General features: G+C 35.0%; 1 protein-coding gene and 1 pseudogene across 7 annotated transcripts in view; both read left to right on the top strand.

Moving 5' to 3' along the window:
• Dlg1 (discs large MAGUK scaffold protein 1) overlaps nt 1-16,392 on the top strand; it is a 263,303-nt gene extending 246,911 nt beyond the window's left edge. For all 7 annotated transcript variants that reach the window (XM_026379198.2, XM_026379203.2, XM_026379202.2 and 4 more), the window contains 3 exons: nt 7,383-7,492; nt 9,730-9,821; nt 14,501-16,392. In XM_026379198.2, coding sequence (XP_026234983.1) covers nt 7,383-7,492; nt 9,730-9,821; nt 14,501-14,607 — 309 coding nt within the window. In that variant the 3' untranslated portion in view covers nt 14,608-16,392. The remainder of the gene's footprint in view (nt 1-7,382; nt 7,493-9,729; nt 9,822-14,500) is intronic.
• On the top strand, nt 1,507-2,524 carry LOC113175029 (centromere protein N pseudogene; annotated as a pseudogene).
• Nucleotides 16,393-25,230: the final 8,838 nt, after the last annotated feature.

Here is a 25,230-nt window from a genome sequence, read left to right as displayed (position 1 = left end):
GAGGCTCATGCCTCTAATCCCAGCAACTCAGGAGGCTTAGGCAGTAATATCACCAATTCAAAGCCAGCCTTAGCAACTTAGCAAGGCCCTGAGCAACTCGGCAAGCTCTTGTTTCTAAATAAAATATTTTTGAAAGGGCTGGGGATGTGGCTCAGTGACTAAAAGCCTCTGTGTTCAATCCCCTGAAACAAAAACAAAAAATAAAGCTATGAGGAAACATTTGTTGGCTCATAAATAGTTTATCACTTTGATTCTGGGGGTGATTTTAGAGTGTATACACATGTTTATCAAATTGTATATTTGAAATATGTGCAGGTTATTGAGTGTCATTATGCCTTAAGCTGTTTCACGAAAAAATTAAGTCCTGTGCTTTGGGGGGAATTTTTACATCCTTTCTGAATTACTTAAATATTTTTTTGTCAGTGGCATATTCTTTTTATTATAATAATTAATAAAGATTTTTTTAATTAACCAAGAGAAGAGAAAAACATAAGATCTTTAGAAACTAACACAACAAACAAACCACTAGTGACCTGATTTTTTTAAAGGAAAAGTCAATAATAAAAACAGGAATACAGGAAAGAAATAATCATTGAAACATTATGAAATCATAAAAGACTACTTTTACATTTGTATGGAAATAAATTTGAAAGCTTAGATAACATAGACTAATTTCCTTAGGAAAATGCAGTTTACCAGAATTGACCTATTAGAGATAGAAAGAAAAAAAATATTTGAGCTTCATGTTAGTAGTGCTCAAAAGTTTCAAATTTTGAATTTTCAGATTAGGGATGCTCAACCTATAAATATTTTAGTTGACAAACCCCAATGACATATTTCAGATAGTATAGTATACCTGGATAATGATACATAATCAGTTATAAAATTTACTTTGTAAAATAAATTATAAACCTATTATAAAATAATACTCATGAAATGAAACACTAGGCTGGGCACTGTGACACACACCTATAATCCCAGCAGCTGGGGAGACTGGGGCAGGAAGATGGTTCAAAGACAGCTTCAGCAACTTAGCAAGACCCTGTCTCTAAATAAAAATCAGAAAGGGCTGGGATTGTTGCCTAGTGGTTAAGCACCCCTGAGTTCAATATCTGATAACAAAATAAATAAATAAATAAAAACACTAGAGTAAAGCATAAATTAATAAATTAATGTGGAAATTAGTAGCCTTCAGATACATGAACAATAATCAATAAGAAGATATGACAGAGAAAAACCCACTTACAATCTAAGAAATGGTATGTAATATATTTGGTAAACATAATATTATACATGCATACTTATTATATGACAAAGTAATATAAACAGTGCTGGGGATTGGTGGGTTTGAAGGCACCTCGGCGGGCACCGTTGCTGAGGGGACTGCTGGAGATGTGGGTCGCCTCCTTGAGATGAAAAGATCTCTGCTAGACACTCCATGATGTCCTGAGCTGTCCCAGGCCCAAAGCCACGTGCCAAGCCCATGGAATGAAACGTGCCAAAGAGATGGATGAGACTGTTGCTGAATTTATCAGGAGGACCATCTTGAAAATCCCCATGAATGAAATAATGACAGTCTTAAAAGCCTGGGATTTTTTTATCTGAAAACCAACTTCAGACCATAAACTTCCCACAGAGAAAGGAATGTCTGTTTCAGGACTTGGTTGGGCTGTGTAAGGAGAAGGGTGCGAGTGTAAACGATACAGCCCTTTTAGACATCATTTATACTCAAGTACATCGGCACCAAAAAGTTTGGAATGTTTTTCAGATGAGTAAAGAACCAGATGAAGATGTTGACCTTTTTGACATGGAACAATTCAAATGTTCATTTAAGAAAATTCTTCAGAGAGCATTAAAAAATGTGACAATCAGCTTCAGAGATGCTGAGGAGAATGCAGTCTGGATCCGAATTGCCTGGGGAACACAGTGTACAAAGCCGAACCAATACAAATCTATATATGTGGTGCATTACCCCCAGACTCCCTACGCCTTCACCTCCTCCAAGCTGAAGAGCATTATGCCCCTTCTGGGTCAGGCACTGACAGTTGCTAGCACACACCATCAGATTGTGAAAATGGATCTGAGAAGCCGACACCTGGACTCTCTCAAGGCTATTGTTTTTAAACAGTATCAGACCTTTGAAAATCACAACTCTACAATACCTCTACAGGAAAGATGTCTGGGACTAGATGTAAATATGGATTCAAGGATCATTCATGAAAACAAGATAGGAAAAGAGAGAGTCCAAAGAATAACTCAAGAATCTTTTGGAGACTATCCTCAACCACAACTAGAATTTGCACAATATAAGCTTGAAACGAAGTTCAAAAGTGACTTAAATGGGGGCATCTTCTTGGCTGAGAGGAAAGAACCCCTCCGGTGCCTAATAAAATTCTCTAACCTACATCTTTTGGAAGCATTGAAATCCTTAGCACCAGCTGGTATTGCAGATGCACCACTTTCTCCACTGCTCACTTGCATACCAAACAAGGGGATTAATTATTTTAAAATCAGAGACAAATAAGCTGTATAAGGTTTTGTAAACCCAGGGGCTCCTTGGTGATGGTGTACAAGCATTCCAGTTAATGGCTAGATGGACAGCCTCTGGCAGTAATCTTTACTTTAGAAGTTAATCCTTAGTATTGACAATGTAGAAGTATTCCTATAATTTTGGGACTGATTCTTTACTTCTTGTGCCTCCTTTCCCACTTTTCCTGCTAAATATGGTAGTTGAGGGCATTTAAGAGGTCACAGGATATGTATTGGGCTCTGGATTGACCTTAGTAGCACAGAATGCTCTGAAGCCAAGCATATGGCACTGTGGTTGATCCTGTTGGCCTCAAATATAGTGCCCTTTTCCCCACTCCTGCCTCTATTCAATCCTAGGGAGGACTAGTTCAAATTGTTCCTTTCTAGGGATCTTCTGTTAAGCCTTGATCACTTAAAAGGAACTATACCCAACTCAGAACTTCTAGAAGAATCATAAAATTAGTCCATTCAGAGAATAGAATTGGGTCCACTAAATTGTCACTGGAGGAAGTTACATATCCAATGACTCATTTTTATAAAATAATTGTTTCATTGTAAATATGATACTTTTCATAATGCATTTTATCATACATGTAACATCCAAACTGACCATTATAATACTTATTTGTAAATAAAGATACTGAAAAACTGGTTAAAAAAAACAAAACAGTGCTGGAGTTGTGGCTCAGCGATAGAGCACTCACCTCACATGTACGAGATCCTGGGTTCAATCCTCAGCACCACATAAAAATAAATAAGTAAGTGAAATAAAGATATTGTGTCCAACTACAACTAAAAAATATTTTTAAAAAACCCACCAACTCAGAAATATAAAGATTGGTTAGTATGTTTTACAAAGAGAAAAAAGAATAAGATGGTTGTATGGATGACTAGTTAGTAGTTTTAAATCCTTAAACCTATTAAGCCCAAGTCTTCAGTTCTGTGACTGTTTCAACAAAATTGATATACATACATTAAAATAAGTTGAAAATCATAGTCTAGAGCATATTTTATTTTTTATTATTATTAATAACAAAAATACAGGTTGTTCTACAAATAGGACACTGGAATATTATAGTATCCTTTACATAGGTATATAAGTCATCTTTTCAATAGGATGTTGAACAAATATGATATGTGAAACAATGGGACAAAATGGATTAACAGAAGATAAGGCATTTCCAATATGATGAGAAGACAAGAATGACCAGTATCTTCACTAGTACTCAATATCATGCTTGAGGTATTGAGTCATTGCTGTTAGAGAAACCAATTAGAAGCATAAAAATTGGAAAAGCTATATAACTATTTTCAGATAGTATAGTATACCTGGAAAACCATACAAAATGTAAAATTTACTTTGTAAAACAAATAATAAAGCCATTATAAAAATTAAACATTATTATAAAAGTAGTACAGTAACCATCAATTAATAAAATTAATATGTAGAAGTTAGTAGCCTTCAGATACATGAGCAATAACCAATTAGAAAATATGATAAAAGCCCATTTATACTATGAGAAATAGTATATAAAATACTTAGTAAACCTAAGAAATATGCAGACATTGTATGAGAAAACACATAAAATATTCCTGGAAGAGACAAAATGAGACTTGAACAATTGGAACAATTTAACAATTGGAAAGACCAAAGTAAATTTATATATAAACACAATAAAAAACAGCCCAGTGAAGACCCAAGTGCATATAGAAACACAATATCTGATAAAGGTGTCTTCTGGAGTCACTGAGGCTTTTAATAATGGGCTTTTTAATAAATGGTGATGAGACACCTGGAAAAAAACATTAAAATTATAGATCCATACCTCACCCTATACATGAAAATTAGCTGTGCTATAGTTGAGAACAGAAAACACGGATCAGAGGAAAGTTGGTTTTTTTGTTGTTGGTTTTCTTTTAGGCATGAATCAAAATTAGATATAATAGCTAGGTGGGCACAGTGGCACATGCTGGTAATCCTGGCAGCTCAGAGACTGAGGTGGAAGAATCGTGAGTTCAAAGCCAGACTCAGCAACTTAGTGAAGCCTGTCTAAATAAAATAAATTTTTAAAAAGGGCCTGTCTAAATAAAATACAAAAAAGGGCTGTGTATATGGCTCAGTGGTTAAGTGCCCCTAGGTTCAATCCCTAGTATCCCCTCCCCCTGCAAAATTTGATGTAATAAAAGATCAAACATTTTAAGTGATCGATTTGACCACTTAAAATGTTTTTTTTTTTTTTTTTTTTTTTACTTTTTCATGTCCTAAAAGCATTTTCAAAAGCTTTTGGAAAACACCATTAACAAGGTCAGAAAACATGCAAGAAAAAATACATGAATACAGTAGACCCCCACTTTTTCTTAGTTGTACTGTCTAGTTTCAGTTATCTGTAGTCAACCTAGATCCAAAAATATTAAATAGAAGATTCTAAAAATAAATAGTTCAAAAGTTTAGATTGGGCACCATTCTGAATAGCATGATGGAATCTCACACTGTCTCACCCTGAACCTAAATCATCTCTTTTCCATTATATTCACACTGTTTACACCATCTACCTGATAGTCACTTAATAGCCATCTAGGTTATAGATCAGCTGTTGTGGTATCACAGTGCTTATATTCAGTAACCCTTATTTGTGGGGCTGGGAATCTGGCTCAGTGGTACAGTGTTAGCCTAACCTGTAAAAGACCCTGTGTTAGATCCCTAGCATCATCACCACCCCCAAAAAATTAACCCTTATTTTGCTTAATGGCCCCAGAACAGAAAGTACTTATGCTGGCAATTAGTATATGCCAAAGATAAGCTGTAATGTGCTTGAAGTGAAAGTTCTGAACTTAAGAAAAAATATCTTATGCTGTGATTGCTAACATCTGTATGGTGAGAACATAATCTATCCATATACTTGTGCAAAAGGAAAAAGAAATTCTTTCTAGTCTTGCTGTCATGCCACAAACTATAAAAGTTATGGCTACAGTGCATGGTAAGTGCTTAGTTAAGATGAAAAAGGCATTCAATTGTGGATGTACATACAGGAAAAGACAGAATATATAGGGTTTAATACTGTCCATGATTTCAGGCATCTACTAGGAGTTTTGGAATATATCTTCTGCAATAAGTGGTGACTACAAAAATAAGATATAAAAATGGCTTTTAAACATATGAAATGATACCCAATCTTAATCATTATTAAAGAAATATAAATTAAAACTACACTAAATTCCATTATTCACCTATCCAATAGCAGGGGTATATGAAAACATGTTTTCTTAGTGAATCTGAAAAGAAACAGACTTTCATTACTATTGGAAATGCAGAGTAGTACAACCTTTTGGAGGGGAATTTGGCAATCCCTGGCAAAACCACAGCACTTCTAGTAATTTATCCCAGAAACACACGTAGCAATATGAAAATACATCTGCAAAAGAGTTTTCATTGCAGCATTGTTTATAATTAAAATACAGAAACCATCTAAATCCCAGATATAAAAGAATGATTGAATAATCAACTTCATATCCATATAATAGAGTTTTCTGAAAATAATAATAATAAAGAGGGTATCTGTGAACTGATATTCAACATGCCAAAAAGATGAAATATGCATGTCATGATACCCAAAAAAGGAAAATATGAGAGCATACATACATTTACTCAGTTGTATGAAAACACAGGAAGGACAAGTCAGAACCTAATAAGATTTATTAACTACAAAGAGGGAAAGGATGGGGAAAGGAGAATGTGGTAGAAGAGATTGGAAGTATGACATTCTCTTGAGTATACATTTTTGTATAATTTTGATTGTAAGAACTATGTTAATATTTGAACACTGATACAAATGATGGTAAAAACTGACTATAACACATAGGATAAAATAAGAATTCAGCAGTCTATAATGGCATAAACAAATACATGAATAAATAAAAGGATGGAAGGGAAAGCTTTGCCTTGCATTAGGATGTCTACTATTCCTAATGAAATTAGGAAGTCTTGAAAAATACCATGATTTCAGGCCAGAATCATCAGGCATGCTAAAATTAATGAGTGAAAATTTTATGAGAAACAGGGTTCTTACATACCCCAAAATATCTTCCCTCAAAATACATACCAGTTTCAAAGGCAAAATCATTTTACAGTAGAGAAAACTGACAGATAAATCCTTTAAAAAGTGATAAAATGATGATCACTAGTAGTGGAACAAATAGATATCATGTGCCTCCCTGGTATGATGGACTGAGAGAGACACAACATCATACTTCAAGTACTCCTACCAAAAAAACCTGTGACCTCCATCTGATAGTGAGGAATAGGCTGTGACCCATATAGAGGCATACTCTATGAAATTAAATGTTCTATACTCTTCAAAAATACCAAAGTCAAGAAAGATAAAGACTAAGGAACTATGCCAGACTGATGGAGACTAAGGAGATATTACAACTAAATGCAATATGTAATCCTGGATTGGATCCTAAACCAGGAATTTTTTCCCCCTTATCCAGTAAAGGGATATTAGACAGTGAAGTAGAAATACACTATGATATATATGTAAGAGATGCCACTATTTATAGGAAATATGGGATAAAGAGTACTATGTCTATAATTTACTCTCAAACTGTTATATACATATACAGAGAAAACAAAGCAAAAATGATAAAATGTTAATATTTCAATGTCAAGATTTTTAAATTTTTAAGCAATCATAAAATGTTAATATTCATTGAAAATATAATGGGTACATTATGTCTATTATTTTTCTATATGTTTGAAGTATTTCACAATATTAAATTTTTTAATGTGCCTAACTTGAAATTATCATTTATTGACATGAACTCTTTAAATTAGATTTTTTTTTCTATTTTAGGGAAAACACTGTATACTTGATGTGTCTGGAAATGCTATAAAAAGATTACAGATTGCACAACTTTACCCAATATCCATTTTTATTAAACCCAAATCCATGGACAATATCATGTAAGTATAAATATCTAAAGTATAGCCTCTAAATATAAATCTAGTCACTATTGAGTAATTTATTTACCTTCCCTGTTAATTTGATACCTGATAGGAACTTTACAGGAAAGGAAGATGATGAGCTAGTCATAGTGATAAATATAGATGCAAAATTTCTTATCAAGATACAAGCAAATTGGGCTGGGGATGTGGGTCAAGAGGTAACATGCTCTCCTGGCATGCACAGGGCACTGGGCTTGATCCTCAGTACCACATAAAATAAAATAAAGATGTTGTGTCCACAGAAAACTGAAAAATAAATATTTTAAAAAAGATACAAGCAAATTGAATCTAACAATTTTTTCAAGTAAGGAAAATGTAACAAGTAGGGTCTATTCCTGGAATGCAGGGCTGGTTTAACATTTAAAAATTAATCAGGGGTGCTGGACATGGTGGAATCCCCATAATCCCTGCGATTTGGGTACCTGAGATAAGAGGATCGTAATTTCAAAGCCAGCCTCAGCAACTTAGCAAGACCCTGTCTCAAAATAAAAAGGTCTGAGGATGTAGCTCAGTGATAAAGTGCTTCTGGGTTAAATCCACAGTACCTCAAAATAAATAAATAAGAAACCAGACAGTATGGCTTGTTCAAAAAAAAACACTATATGAGCAAAATGGAAATATCAGTAGAGAGCAAACCTAAAAAAAAAAAAAGCAAAAAACAGTTCTGGAGCTAAAGATAACAATAACTGAAATAAAAAATTCACTAGAAAGATTCAAAGGAATAATTGAGCATTCAGAAGAAAAATTCAAAACTTAGAGATAGGACAATAGAAATTATCCGTCTTAGGAACAGAAAGAAAAAACATTGAAGAAAAGTGAACAGAGCCTGAGGGGACTGTAGGTCACCATCATGTGGACCCAAAAGGAGAAGAGAGAAAGGAGCAGAATGATTATTTGAAGAAATAATAGCCAGAACCTTCTCAAAATTCATACAAGACATGAATATAAATACCAAAGAAATTCAATAAACTCTTAAGCTTTATAATCTCAGAGACCTTCCCTAAGGCACATTGTAATCAATCTGTTTAAAGACAAAGTTTCTTAAAAGTGACAAGAGAGAAGTAGTTCATCACAAGGGATTCCTAGTAATATTATCAGCAGAATTCTCTTCCAAAACTTTGGCAGTCAAAAGATAATGGATTGATATGTTAAAAGCACTGAAGAAAAAAAAACTGTCAAGTAAGAATCCTATAACTGGCAAATCTGTCATTCAAAATGAGGGAGAAATTAAGACATTTCGAAAATAAACAAAAGCTGAAGACATCGATAGCTAGACCTATCTACAAGAAATGTTCAAGGGAATACTGTAAGGTGAAAGGGCACTAGACAGTAACTATAGAAAATACCAATGAAAACATAATAATTAATGGTGAAATAGTGAAAACTTTCCCTCACAAGAGAAAATTCCTGTATACCCGTCATCCAGCTGCAACATAATTTATCAGTTTATAATCAGTCTTATTTTATCTGTCCCCCATCTTCTTGCCCCTCCACTCCAGATTGTTTTGAAACAAATACCAGACATTATATCATTTTATCCATATATTTTAGTATATACCCAGAAGATAATTGCTTATTTTATATCATCAAATTTTTATAATTATTTCATAAATTTTATTTTTTCAATTTGTTTATTTAATCAAGTCCCAAATAAATTGTATTTGTGACAATTAGTTTTTTCGTCTGTAGATTTTCCCTCCTCTTTCTCCCTATCTCTCACCACTGTAATTAATTGGGAGAGGAACCAGATCATTTCTTCTGCAGTTTTCCCTCAGACTGTATTTTCTGATTGCCTTCTGATTTTTTTATTGTGTTTTCTGATTGCCATCATAATGGTGTCTAGTGTGTTCGTATGCCCCCTTTAAATTTGCAGATAGATCTGTAAATCACATTTTAATATAAACTTTTTATCAAAGTCAAAACTGTCATAGATTAATGCTTGGGTTTTTTGTTTGTTTGTTTTTTGTTTTGTTTTGTTTTTTGGTTTTTTTTTTTTTTTTTTTTTTTTTTTTGGCTTCTTTGAGCCAATGCAGAATGTATTGAAACCATTTTGGCATTCTAAGTATAAAACAGTATAATCTGACACATGTATTTTCAACAGAGCTGAACTTAACATGATTTTTTTAATTTGTGTCTTCTTTTTTCAAAAGGCATTATAATATAATAATTACCAATTTCAAAATTTATTTGCATAGGGAAATGAATAAGCGTCTAACAGAAGAACAAGCCAGAAAAACATTTGAGAGAGCCATGAAACTGGAGCAGGAATTTACTGAACATTTCACAGGTTGGAGCCATGTGTGACAGTGACCTTTATATTGATACCATCAAATAATCAAATTTTCCAGATTATTTCATAAGATTTGTTTATTTAATATATTTTGCTTTGAATCCATATGAAGTAACCCATTCAAATGAATATTGAACTACAAATATCTATCAGTAATAACTAGTACTATCATTTTCAGAATAGACCCTTAAGGTCTCTGGTTTTGTCTTGTGGAAAATTCATCTAGATTAGGCAGTAGAATGGGGACTCCTGCAATTTTATATTTCTTTGGTTGTTGATAAGGACAACATATACAGGAATCATTCATACTTTATCAGAGGAAAACACATCTGTCACCACACATTGTGTGTGGTAAGGTCACTTAAAATCACTCCATTAAATTGTAACCACTTTGCTATACTTTAGATCCCCAGAACTTCTTATTTTTAGAACAAAGGCATATATCCTTTGACCCATATCTCCCCATTTCCCCTACACATTAGTCTCTGGCAACTACCATGCTACTCTCTGCCTCTGTGAGTTCAACTTTTTTAGATTCCATATATAAGTGACTGGCTTGTTTCATTTAGCTTAATGTCCTCCAGATTGACTCATGTTGCAAATGATAGGATCTCCTTTTTGTTTGCTGAATAATATTCCATTGGGTATATGTGCTGTATTTTCTTTATCCATTCATTCATTGATACACACTTAGGCTATTTCCAAATCTTAGCTATTGTGAATAATGCTGCAGTGAACATAGAAGTGCAGGTATCTCTTAAACATACTGATTGCATTTCCTCTGGATGTCTACCCAGAAATGATATTGCAAGATCATGTGTGTCTGTTTTCTGCTGCTGTAACAGAATACCACAGGCTGGGTAAATTATAAAAAATAGAAGTTTATTTGGCTTACAGTTTTCTATTCTGAGAATTCCAGAATCAAGGAGCTACAATGAGGGCCTTCTTCTTGTGCCATAATATGGCAGAAGGGCAAATAAGCATATATTCGACTATGGAGAATGGGGCTAAACTTAAACCCACTCATGATAACTAATCCACTCCCACAATAACAGTTTTAATCCTTCCTTAAGGGAAGAGCTCTCATAACCTAATCACTTCTAAAAGGCCCTTCTGTTAAATTGGCAACTAAATTTCAATATGAGTTTTCAAAAGGACATTGAAACCATAACACTATGGTATTTTTATTTTTTTACTTTTTAAGTAACCTTTAAATTGTTTTCCATAATGGCTGTACTAACCTACACTTCCATCAACAGCATCTTCCCCACACTCTTTTCTTATCTCTTTTGTTGTTGTTGTTGTTATTCTAAGGATTAAGCCCAGGGGCACTTAACCACTGAGCCACATTCTCAGCCCTTTTTATTTTTTGAGACAGGGTTCTGCTAAGTTACTTAGGGCCTTGCTAAATTGCTAAGCCTAGCTTTGAACTTGTGATCCTCCTGCCTCAGCCTCCTGAGTCGATGGGATTACAGGTATGTGCCAGCCACCACACCTGGCTCTCTTATCTTTTGATAATGGCCGTCTTAAGGCATGTGGTGGTATCTCTTTATGGCTTTAATTTGCATTTCCCTGATGATTAGTGATGTTGAGCACCTTTTCATTGGTATCTATGTCTCCTTTTGAAAAATGTTTACTCAGATCTTTGTTCACTTCTTAAATGGATTCTTTGGGTTTTTTTGTTGAACTATTTGAGTTTCTTACATCCTTATCAAATAATTTGTTTGCAAACATTCTCCCCATCCTTAGGTTGCCTTTTCATTTTGTTGATTGTTTCCTTTACTATACAAAAACATTTTTGGTTGATATAGTCCCACTTGGTTATTTTTTATTTTGTGGCCTATGCTTTTGATGTCATATTCAAAAAAGTATTGCCAAGACCAGTGTCAAAGAGTTTTTCCCTTGTTTCCTATAGAAGTTGTACGGTTTTAGATCTTACATCTAAATCTTTAATCCATTTTATGTTAATTTTTGGAAATGATATAAAATAGGATCCAGTTTCATTCTTTTGCATAAAATCAACAAGTTTGGGGCTGGGGATGTGGCTCAAGCGGTATCGAGCTTGCCTGGCATGCACGGCCCAGTTTCGATCCTCAGCACCACATACAAACAAAGATGTTGTGTCCGCCGAAAACTAAACAATAAATATTAAAAAATTTCTCTCTCTCTCTCTCTCTCTCTCTCTCTCTCTCTCTCTCTCTCTCTAAAAAAAAAAAAAAAAAATCATCAAGTTTTCCAGCATCACTTATTATTGAGACAATAGCCTTTCCCTGTTGTGTATTCCTGATACCTTCCCAAAGATTAGTGGCCTTTGATCCATTTTAAAATATATTTATTTAAAAAGAAAATAGTGGATACAATTCAGTACTAATCTTACCTCTCCAGTTAGTCCTTTAAATTATTCCTTACTATCTTTGGACAGTTTTTTGTTGTTTGTTCTGTTTTGTTTTAAGAGACAAGCTAGGGCTGGGTTGTAGCTCAGTAGTAGAGTGCTCGCCTAGCATGCATGAGGTACTGGGTTCGATCCTCAGCACCACATAAATGTAAAAAACCACCTAAAACTAAAAAATAAATATTAAAAGAGAGAGAGAGACAAGCTATGTATGTTGCCAAGGCTGGCCCTCAACTCCTATGTTCAAGTGATCCTTTTGCATTAGCCTCCTGAGTAGCTGGGACTACAGGCCCACACCACAGTTCCTGGATTTTGTTGTTGTTTATTTATTTGAAATAATGATCAGCCTATATTTAGTGTTTATATAAGCACCATTAAGCATTATGGTATTAAAAGCCCTGTACTCTTTTTTCTTTTTCTTTTTTTTTTTAATAATTTTAGAAGAGAATTCACAAGAATTGCACAGGAAAGTTTCTTATGCCCTTCATCTACATTTTTTGAATGCTAACTTTTACCTCATTTATAACTTTCTCTAAAACATTTGAGAATAAGTTACAAATAGATATCCTCTGTTTCTTAATAAATAAAAGATAACTATTTTGTGAATTTCCTAAAAATCAAGGACATTTTCTTATGTAATAATAATACTATTAATCAAAATCAAGAAATTTAACGTTGATGTATATCTTCTCTAATTACAGATTCCATTTGTATATTGTGAATTATTCTGCTGATGTCTGTAGAGCATAATGGGGGGAAAATATTTTTTCTCTTACTGAATCCAATCTAGGACTACTTGTTGCATTAAGTTACATCTATAATCTACTTTAATCTGGAATGGTTCCTCAATCTTTACTTTTATTCATATGACATTAAAGAGTAAAGGTCAGTTCTTTTGTCAAATCTCATTTTAGATCTAGGTTATGTATTGGGAGCAGGAATATCAAAGAAGTGCAAAGAAGTACCCTCTGTGCATCATACAAGGTTTATGATGTCAGTTTGTACCATTACTGGTGATGTTATTTTTAATCACATAGTTAAGGTTCTGTAGCCTTATGCTTTCCCAGTTTCTTTTCAAGGAGAATCCTAATTTATAACCATTCCATTAATGGATTTTAAAAAGCAAGCAATTCCTTTGTTTCCCAAGCTAGTTCTTCTAAAATAAGTCATTGTATGCTGTTGTCAACCTATACTGTGAGATTCTGTGCTGTGCTATTGGAATAAAACAGAAGTCAAACTAGTGAACCAAGTGTTTTGCCAAATAAACTATTTCCAGGGATGTTAAGGAATGTCTGTTTTTAGGGGTCTGGGGAAATAAATAGCTCAGGGGCATAGTGCTTGACTAGAATGTGCAAGGAAGCCCTGGGTTTAATCTCCCCACTGCAAAAAAAAATAAAATAAAGGAATGTCTATTTTTAGCGCAAATATGAATTGTTGTAAAACTGATACTATGAAAACTTTTGATTACTCAAGCATTGTTAAATACATATAAGTCCTCCCTACACACCACACCTTCTCATAATGTATATAATCTGTCACCAAATAGACAATTTTACTTAAAATCTCCATTTTGTATTTTATTCTAGGTTTTTGAGTCTGTGGGAATCTACACCTATGATGATCTTACAGATTTACTGAGCATATTTTCATAGTATAATAAATGACTTATTTGACTTATGATTTTGAATTCTTCTTTAGTCTCTAACCAGTAACACCCAGTCTAATGCCTGACATACTAGCATTCTAGAGGAAGAAATATCAATCTATAATCATCTCTTTTTTCCTAATGGCCCCTCCCCCAAAATAACAAAAAATTAAAAAGTGGCCATGCTTGCTCTCTATGGCACTGTATCCATTCTCCTTTTTTCTGTGTAAATTTATGAAGAAATCAGAAAAGTTAAGGAAATATATAACTTATTTTAAAAGAATAAAGCTAAGGGCTGGGTACACAGTTCAGTGGTAGAGGACCAGTCTAACATGTGCAAGACCCTAGGTTGGTTCAGTTCAGCAACACTGAATGAAGGAGGGAGTAATTTGAGCTAACACATGCTCAAATAATAAAAGAAGAAAATCAATGAATTTAATTTTTTTTCAGTTTTAAAAATATAACATCTGCTATGCATATAGTAAAATTAAACAAATGAGTAGTTGTTACTAAGCAAACAACACATAAATGGTGACTTCCCAGATGATTAACTACTTCTAAGATTATGCTGTTTGACCAATAATTGTAATGGCAAAGATAGACAATTAATGATTTCTAATTTTCTTTCTATTATTACAGCTATTGTACAGGGAGATACGCTGGAAGACATTTACAACCAAGTGAAACAGATCATAGAAGAACAGTCTGGTCCTTACATCTGGGTTCCAGCAAAAGAAAAATTATGAAGATTCATGTTTCCCTATTTCTCTTTTCCACAATCTCATATTCTTTGACATTTCTTAGCCCTTTCCTTCTGGAGTCTGTCTTCAGTTCTCCTTTCATGTTTAATCATATCCCACTCATCATGGTCTGCAGTCATGCTTATTTTTGACATCTGATGTCTCCTTCACATTGCAACATCTGTATTATTCCATGTCACTATCGGTTTGTAGCCATTTTTCCAAATTAAAAATGGATGGCTGACCAAGCTATTAAGGGTTTGGGGAGACGCAGAAAGTGTGGTAAAATTCCTTAATGTTTAAGGGAAAGAAACTTTAAGACATTTGCAGAAAAGCTTTATATACATTCTTTTCAAATTTCAATACAAATGAAAGAAAAGTGGTTTTAATCAGTGATTTAGTAGACTTTGAGCAACTGTGCACGCTTAACTTTAGTAGCATGGTTTGGCCAATGTTATTACCTCTCAAGTCCTTTTCTCAATTGACTTCTGTTATCAAAGTAATTACTTCATTATAGATAAATAAGAAAAATGTTTTTTTTTTTATTTTAGAATTAATGTCCGAATTGACTTTCATAATTTCACAAGGGATATTCATTTTACATAAGAGTCTTTTAAGTCTTTTATTGTTTGAGGTTTTCTTTTTTCCCCAGTACCTTTGCTAGGAATAACAATGTTCAAATGTTTTTAATCTACTTGTGCAAACACTGTTTAGTTTCTTATAAAAATTGTTCATACATAATGATCATCACATTTTCTGAATTAAGGCCATGTTTAGGTGCTAGGGGAGCTCACCTTTTACAGTACAGAAGGTTGAGAAAATGTCATAGATGTAAATGCAAACAAGACATTACAGTGGAGATGTAGTAATTATTATGGGCAATGGAAAAGGAGTCCAATTCGTAGTCTAAAAACTCTAAATGTATTCTTAGGGGTCAGATTTTAATGAATATTTTACCCACAATAACTGCCTATTTTGTTATAATAAAGTATATATATAAATATATATAAAACTTTCTTTAACTAAACTGTAACTATGGGAATTATTTTCTTTACATAGTTGCACACACACAAACATATATATATATATATTTAAAATATATTTTTCTTTTGCCACCTACTCCTAACTTTTTGTTTGGTTTTTAAATTAAATATAAATTGATCAAACTTATCTTTCTTAATCATGTGAACTGAAAACAGGAGTACAGTGGTTGTGAGGAGAAGCCTCTAGGGAAATTAGATTGCAATTAAAAGTATGAGCATGTTCTCCTCTTCTATAGAACTTTTCAAAAGGTTCCCCGGGGGGAAGGAGGGTGTTTGTTTTTGTTTTTGTTTTGTCATTTTTTTTGTCATTGGGTTTGATTTTGGTCCTCTGCCTTTCCTCCAAGTTCTCCTTTTATGATAAGAAAACAGGCAAAAACCCTATTTATGTGTGAGTTTTCCCCTCAGACACCTTTCATCCTATGTAGCTGCTCTGTACTAGAGTTGCCCAGATCATCATGGTGAGCAATTTTAAAGATATTTTAGTGAAAGGTAGAAATTACTTCAGAAATCAGTTTCTCTGGTCCTTTTTATTAATAATATCATTTGGCTTCCCATTGCTCTTTGGAGTTGTTTATTAAAATATGTGGTTTTTGACAACCTCCTCATTAAAATTTCTTAAATGAGTACCGGTTTGTAAAGAATTAGCAACATTATCCATTCCATTTATGAGAAAGAGGAGAACAGCTAATAAACTTTATTGTAAAATCTGTATGTTAAATGTGTCTTGAATTTTGAAAGAAAAAATTTATAGGCCAACATTTTCTTGGAACAATTTGGGTCATTTCATCATTTACATCCTGAATTCAAAAGCCATTATATAATAAATTATAGCTGTCAACACTAAATATAGTAGATTGTTAGCAAATATAAACATTTTAGAAGAGAATTATAAAATCTCAAAGCTTCAAAAGTCACATTAAGATCCCAGCATAAGCTATTTTAAAGTATTCACTAAATAATCACATTATAAACCAGGAAGAAATATAAAATGATGGCACATGTTAAAATCTGTATCACATTGCTTTCTGGATATCTTTATTAAATGATTTTTGTAATATGCAACTTTCTAGATTATATAGGATTATTAATGAATTTACTAACTGCCAAATACTATGCAATAACCACTTTAGTATGTTTTAGGTAAATTTTTAAAAGAAGGTGTTAGTAACCCTATTATAAGGCCCAACATGAGTTAACTAGAAAGTGACAGTCTTGGTGTTCAGATCCAAGTCTCTCTGCCCCAAGTCTGTTTTTTCCTGTACTATGTTGCCTCAGCTTTTAGCCCTTACTGTGTAAGGCACTGTGACTTAAATTGTTATTTTTGTACCCCTTTACAAATAAGGAAAGAGTTTGAGATGATGATCCTTGCTCCAAGTCAAATGGGGACAGATGGAGTAAGTCACTTCCATCACAACTGAAAAGACTTTACTTACAGAGAAACAAGTCACACTAGTACTATCACAATGATATACAAAGAAGGAACCTCTTTAGAACCAAAATTAGAGCTGCATTCAAAAGAAAATGTCCACTAATCTAATGAACAGGGAATGATATACAGCTTTATATGCTTATAAAATATTTCATGTTTTTATATGCTGCCTAATGTCCTTAAGTTGGCAAAAAGAAAAATGCCTCTTAAAATGTGATGACACTTTTGAACGACCAATAATAAAATTTAAAAAAAAAAAACATACATTAACACTAGTTCCAAAATCTGCTTTTAAAAATCTCTTTTCAATGTTGGTTAAATTATTTTAAATTACTTTAAAGGCCTAGCTTAAAGGACAAAATTTAATTTACACTGTTACATATGCAGGCAACACGATGAACCTGGGAAACTTCAAATAACAAGTCGTGCTAAAATAAAATTTTAAGCGGTGTCAATAATTAAAAAAAAATGTGATGACACATTTCTGGTTGCTTTCCTGTTCCATAATTCTATAGGGATCCTTAATAAATGACAGAAACAAGTTTGTGGAACTCATTCCACCAAAATACACTCTGGTTAACAAATACCTGCTAAACACTGCTTAGCATTTAAACTCCAAACATGGCAATTTGGGCACTTTAATGCTGAGCATAATTTGTTTTCTAAAGTATTAAACATTTATCTTCCAAGAGTATTCTCTGCCTTTAATACTCTTAATTTCATGTGGTAAAACAGAAGCCCAACAAACCCAGTGTCTTAACAAAAGTCCCACTACAAATCCAGAGCACAGTCAGGATTAGAACTTTTAACACCTGATTCCTAAAATGTGGTTTTTCTACCATACCAGTTTTTTTCCTCCCGTGCTGCAAGCTAAGCTGAATGGGTTGTTTAATTCCCAGGAATTTGGATTACTGAAGAAAATATCAAGATTTTTCTATTGAGGAATTTGCAATTTGAAAGGTAGAGAAAAGATAGGTATTCGTTTTCTGGCCAACATTTAGACCACTTATTTCAGCAGTGTTAGAAAACTCTGTTTTCTTCCTTCCTTTTCTTCACAGTACATACACCTCTCACTGACTTTGGCAGTGGTACACTGTAATGTGAAGAACATGGGTTTTGGAATCCTAGCTGAGTCTGAATGTCTACTCTGCCACTTAAGAGTTATATACCTAACCTTGAGCAAGTCGCCATCCCTCTTAACTGAGTACTTACCTGAACTGGAGATACTTTGAAATCAATAAAGATTATAAGTAATGGGGGCTAGCACATAGTACACCCTAAAGTTAATTCCCTTTTCCTTTGGATTCAGAAACCTGGAGTCAGTTCCCTTTGTGCAGATTAACCTGACCCTTAGTTTTACCATAGTTGCAGTGGGATTTGAACACCTTAAAGGATTGTTCCAAGTGTTGAATAGTGTATACGAAACACTAATCATATCATCTGATACTCAACATTCAATCCTTGTTCTTCCCCCTTTCTCTGGAGTGTTCTGGATGGTAGCGAAAGACTGAGAATATAGTCCACCATTCTTCATCACCTGTAGAGAAATTTTCTTTGACAGACTTTAAGAAATTATTTAGACTTCAAAATCCCTGTAATCAGATGTGCTCATCTCCTCTAAGGATCGCTTAGTTTTTCGTCGAGATACTGTGAGTTGTGCCTCATCCTAATTCAACTTCAAACATGAAAGACATCTGGGTTTCTTAAGCCATCCTCATCTCCACAGTTGAAGTGGCAATTCTCCATAATATTAATTGTTGATAGTTTAGAAACAGGCCTAAGATAGAGTGAAACAGTACTTAATCATTGCAATAAAATAGTTTCATTCGATTTGATTAAAAATAGAATGACCATAGCTTTTACTCATTGACTAACTTTCTCATCCACTTTCTATCTAGCCCAGCTCTTCCTCCATGCCACCTTTAAATACACTTACCTAAGCTGATAAAACAAAGCCTTGTCTGCTGATCAGCCCTATAAACAGAACTGGTGGTCAAGTAATTTGCTATTGTTTGAGACTTCGAGGAGCCGTAACCAGACCTGACCAGGGGGAAGTTTCACACTATGATTTGCCTAGCATCTCTATTAATGATAAGCAGATGGAAAAAAAATTAGAAGAAGGATACCAGAAAAGGGTGAAGGCTAGAATTTTCTCCTGGCTTTGTATGTTTTTGGTTTTCTACTTTTTATTGAAGCATGACACATACATATAATGTGTAAATATACCTGAGTATGTGTGTGTCTCAATGATTTTTTACAAACCATCATTACCTTATATAACCAGCACCCCAGGTCCCTTTCTCAGCTCCTACCTAGTTACTACTACTATCCTAAAGAAAACCCCTATCCCTTCTTATCTTTTTTTTCTTAGTAGAATAGGTTTAATATAAAGTCATGGGGTTTTTTTATTCTTTTTTTAATTTGCAGGGAAATGGATGGCACTAGAGAAGATTATGCTAAGTGAAGCTAGCCAATCCCTTCTTTTTAAGTTTCATTCAGACAGTCCATTTTCCAAAAGTTTCTCTCATGTTTGCACCTATATAGTCAATACCTCCCTCCTATCCTCAAGCCTATAGTTTTTGTTTGCCTTTCCCAGAATATCATATAAATGGAATCAAATCATACAGAGCATTTTAGGTGTGGCTTCTTTCATTTGGCAAAAGATTTCAGAGATTCATGTCACTGTGCATATCAATAGTTCAATAGTTTTTACTGCTGATACTCTCTTTCTTGGAATATACAATAAGTTTGTCCCTTTCACTGGATGAAGGACCTTTGGATTGTTCCCAGTTTTTTCTACTAAAGTTTTGTATTTCTCTGTCATGCTTATATCCACGGGACAAGAAACAGCAAGCAGAAATGAGTTTTTGAGGCTGAAAGACATGACAGACTCCCCACCCCAACTCCGTCGATACTGTGAGCATCCACATGTTCTGGTACTTGCACAGGGGCCTATTATCCCAAAACAAACTTTATAGGAATAATAGATCCCATGAAAAGGAGTCTGCAAGAAACAACACTTTAGAATTTCAAACCCTCAGAAATAACATTGAGAACATCCAGTAGCTGGGTGTGCCAGATTCTTATTACTGGTTCCTAAGGGAAATAAATGTTTACTAAGGAAACCAGAGTAGAAATTAGAAAATAGTGGAAGGTTTAAATAATGCCATTTAAATATACACCTCTTTAAAAACATCACTATGTAAAATATTGGCATAAAATGAAACCATCTTAACACCCAGCTTGTAATGATCAGTTACTCTCTTTTGTCTATTCATATACAGTTGTTCCTCAGTGTCCATGGAGGGTGGGGGGTCTAAGTCATCCTCCATAGGTACCAAAATCTGTGGGTCTTCAAGTCCATTGTATAAAATGGTGTAGGATTTTCATGCAACCCATGCACATCCTTTCAGATACTTAAAGTCATCTCTAGATTACTTCTAGTATGTAGCTCAATGTAAATGCTCGAGCATCCTCAGATTGTTGTTATCCTCAGATTTTGGTATCTACTAGAGGTCCTAGAACAAGTCCCACGGAGATGCCAAAAGATGGTGGTAGTTTGAGCAACAAACTGAAAAATAGCTGTTTAATTTAGGTAACAGTCCCTGGAGACAAAGCAATGATCTTGGAAAATCTGGGTTTTTTTAAACTCCAAAGAATAGTGGTTTGTTTTTCAAACATATTGTCTATTTTCTTTGTATGGTAACCTCTGTGCATTTTAATATTTCTTACGTTATTACAGACGTCTAATTCAGGTGCCTTGTATTTGAAGGAACTTTTGATGAGAGCTAGCTCCAGTGATTGGTTGGCATACCACTTGACACTTTCTGCGGCAGATATTCCACAGGACCTTGTCAACCTTTTCTATTCTCACAGTATGATTTCCAAGTGTGTGTGTGATTTTTTTTAATCATTTCTTTAAATTGGCTTTAGCAACCTTAGGGACTACCGGTGTTTATCCAAAGTAGGAATATTGAGCATTTTCCAGTTCCTGCCAATCAGTTGTTAATGACCAATTTCATTTGGACTTTTTGTTTTTCATTTGGACAGTTTTTACTATAGTAGAATTTTTTTTAATTGTATGGAAGTCAGTACCCAAGAAAATTAGCTGTGAAACTTCCTAATGTCAATGATATATTGAACAAAGATGGAAGAAAAGATTGGGAGCGATGTAATCTTTTTCCTTTAGGATGTCTAAAATTAGGTTCATTTACCTCACAGATGGAATAGCTGAAGAAGTGTATGAAAGTCCCATATGTTCCATCCTGAATCTCTACAAATAAAGATTTTCTAAATCTTGTAAGAGTTATTTAATCAAAAATATCTACTTCCCTAGTGGTATGTAAGATTAGCAAATAAATTTTTTGAAGAGCGATACCTTTCTCAAAGATCAGTGCTTGCTTCAGATCTAGTTTATCTGACATACCCTTACTAAGAAAAAGCTTTATTTTGTAACTTTTCTACCTATTGCTAATAGTGGTTGTACATAATAGAATGTCCTCTCGAGGTCACCTGAGCTTTAACCTTAGTGCTTTTGACATTTCTCTTTCCTAAACTCACTTATTCACCAAATACTATTCATTCTCCCCAGACATATTTTTCTTGCTATCATTTCCAGTGTCAGAACTGTAATCCAGGTCCTTAACCCACATCCACCTCCCAACAGCTATGTCCTCCCCACTCAGACACCCTTATCAAAGCCCTAATTTCCTTCACAGCCCACTCCAAACTCCCCTCTTTTGGAGGAGGCTTCCTAGTTAATAGCCTCTGGTCTGAATTTCTGTGGTGCCCACTGGACATCCAGGCACCACTGAGCATGTAGTTACTGTGCTGCTTTGGCCTCAATGGGTGTCTCAGATTAAGCAGTATTTTCATCTGCCCCAGATAAGTACCCCCCTGGGGTAGGGATCAAAGGGCACAGCCGCTTTTCCAGAACCTCCCTCCTCCAGTCGAATGGCAAGGTCTCCACTGCTGTGGCTTTCTAACAGGCTGAAAACAGCCTTGCTGGAGAGTTGACAATGGCTTCATTTGCAGATAGGTGGAGATGGGAGTGGGTAAAAAGATTTGACCATAAATCTAATAAATCAACCAAAAAAAATTTGTATTGCAGATTGAATCTAGTACATCCCCAGCCCTTTTTACTTTTATTTTTTTCAGGATCTTGCTGAGTTGCTGAGGCTGACCTTGAACTTGGGATCCTTTTGCCTCAGTTTTCTGAGTTGCTGGGATTACAGACATCTGCCTCCACACCCAGCATTATTATTTTTTTTAATTATACTCATTTCCTTTCTAGTTTCTGGTATAATCTCCCTTCCTAGACATGCTTTGTGGGTTTTTTCTCTTTTTGTATCAATTTTATCTTCCTTGTGTACATATGTTCTCATTATGAGTCAGCTGAAACCCTCCTTGGAAATAGCTGGGGTATAAATAATTTCACTAAAAATCTTAGTGACAGAGCCAAATACAATGTTCTTGATTTTACTCTTTACCCTTTACCTCCTTTTATGCTGGTTTTTGCTCAGGTTAAAATTATTTTCAGTTAAATTGATGGAAATGTATTAATGACTTTAAATCTTTATCTCCAGAATTCCCATCTTTGAGCCTTTATAATCCTCCTCTACATTTTAAACTCTGGCCCGCAAGTAAAATTTTCAGGAAAATAAAACTTTCATAATTTGATAATTAAAAGAATAAACTGAGCTGAAGATTGAGGGACTTACACTTGATTAAAGGCTTGACCCAATTAGAACTTTTCACATCTGAATTAATCCACTTTCTGCTACTATAACAAATACCAATGATAAATACCTTATAAAGAGAAAATGACTATTTTGGCTCATATGATACAGTTCATAATTGGGCTGACCTGTTGCTTTTAGGCCTCTAAAGGCAGCACTTCATGGTGGGAGTGCATTTCAGCAAAACCCTTTACCTCATGGCTGCATCTTAAAAGAGAAAGGAAGGGGTCCCTCAATCCTTTGAGGGCACAAAAAAAAACCTCCCAACAGGCCCCACCTCTGAAAGTTTCCACTATGTCCCAATCGTGCCACAGGCTGGAGACCAAGCCTTCATCGTATGGGCCTGTGGGAAACAATCCAGATCTAAACTCTAACCCCATCCTGTTACCATTGTCTGTGTATCCTTCAGGATTATCGTCTCTGCCTGTCTTGCTGAGCTTCCCTCACATCTTCTCCACTTATTCACCTTTCCTGTGTCTTCAGTTTCATGAGCTCTTTCTGTTCTGGCTGTATGATTGAAAGTCTCCTAACTTACCCATGACCCTAAAGCCCCTGAAAACAACCCCTCTGCTCTTCCTTTCTTAGCCAAGTATCTTGAAAGAAATAACTATCTACTTTTCCCTTAATTTATAGTAAGTGGTACCATGATTATGTGTTGAACACCTCCTCTATTCTGGCCATGTGAATAACCACTGGAATGGTTGTAGAAAATAAACTACCTACTCCCACAGAGCTCAGCCTCCTTGCCATGCCACACATGGGAACATCCTAGCCCCCAAATCCTGTGACTCTTCATTCTTTCCCCATTGGCAGCATCAGACACAATTAGCAATAGTTAATAAAATTCAAAAGCTTAAATATTTCATGCTTAGAAGTCATCCTCCATGTTTCAGACTCTGTAATGAGTACAGAGATGATCAAGCACAGAATCTGCCTTTGAAACAATAACACAGGGAATGTCATGTAGCCCGACAGGCTTCCTTAAGTCCCCTAAGCTTCACAGAAAAAAATACTTTTAAGGAGGCCAGAGCTTTTATCTACAAAACTTGCTCAATATGGCTACCTATGTTCTCAACATACAGATTAAGACATACTCAGCAGCTGGCAAACACATATAAGATGGCACCAGGAGTGAAAGTGGGATCTCCATTGATACCACCTCACTGCTACAAAGTTGGTGGTTCTGCCTCAGCACACCAACCCCACCCAATGTCCTTCAGGAACAAAAATCACTTATCTTAGTCAAAGACATTGAGGCCCATAGAAGTATAAAAATATAAATTATGATTTGTTGAAATGAAAAAAAAAATTCCTAAGATTGTGGGTAAAGGAATTTTTCTACCACGTTTGCTGCCTCATGAGTCCCCACCTGCCAACCTAAGTTCTCGGAGGCTGCCTTTATCCCATCCCATGGTGTATCCTACAGTTCCTCGATTCCCTGATGAGTGCGCTCCATGCTGGTGGACACCCTGAATCCTTCATGAACCGCAGCTGTGTCTTTGGCAGAGGGGAGAAGACAAGTTCTTTGGATTTCATATCACAAGGGAGGATCAGGGGGCTCCAAAGCAGAACTGCTCAGGCTCCAACATCAACGTCATACCAAAGTATTAGTGAAACCAGTTCTTTTATGTTTTCTGTTCTTCTTCTTAACTGCAATGAGAGGCCAGAATGCAGTCAAAACCATCCTCAGAGCTTTTGCTCCTCCACAAGGCTTTTCCTGGATTAAATTATTGCCTTATTAGTTTCACATCCATCCCACTCATTCCTCTGACACACCCAGGTATATCTGCATCCCAAAAATAATGGACTCTGGGTTCAAGCTGAGATAGAGTTCCCTGTTACACACATCAATACAAAACCTTGCCCATGCTAAGTCCAGTCAAATGGGCCTGAAATAGAAACCTCTGCAATCCAGAGAGAGCAAATTCACTGAATGTCACAATTGAGGTCTGAACCTGAGATCAGGGAAAGACCTCATTATGAAAGAGTTCACCCAAACTCTTAGGTTGTGGTTGTTCTGACTTTTTTTGGTGTGTCACTTGGAATTTTGCCAAAGGAAGAACTTAATAAACACAGATCAGGGCTGGGGGTGTAGTTCAGTAGTAGAGCACTCGCCTAACATGTGCAAGGCCATGGGTTCACTCCCCAATATCAGAAAAGAAAGAGAGATAGAGAAAGAAAGAGAGAGAGAGAGAGAGAGAGAGAGAGAGAGAGAGAGAGAGAGAGAGAGACTGATCCTGCCAGTGACCTTCCAGTTGCTCCTGGAGTATAACAGAATAAGCCTTTTCATCCTCATCGTCAGGAGGAGGCTTGCTAAGGACACTTAGATTTATTCTGTCTTCTTAGGAAGCCCCTGTGGCAGGGCTACCTGCTAATCCATATGGCACCTTTATGCAAATTAGAAAGAGACACTCCCTCC

Source organism: Urocitellus parryii, chromosome 2, assembly GCF_045843805.1.
Source record: "Urocitellus parryii isolate mUroPar1 chromosome 2, mUroPar1.hap1, whole genome shotgun sequence".
In the NCBI taxonomy this organism is placed as follows: Eukaryota; Metazoa; Chordata; class Mammalia; order Rodentia; family Sciuridae; genus Urocitellus; species Urocitellus parryii.
Note: the sequence above shows the minus strand (reverse complement) of the source record. Positions and strands in the feature narration are given on the sequence as shown.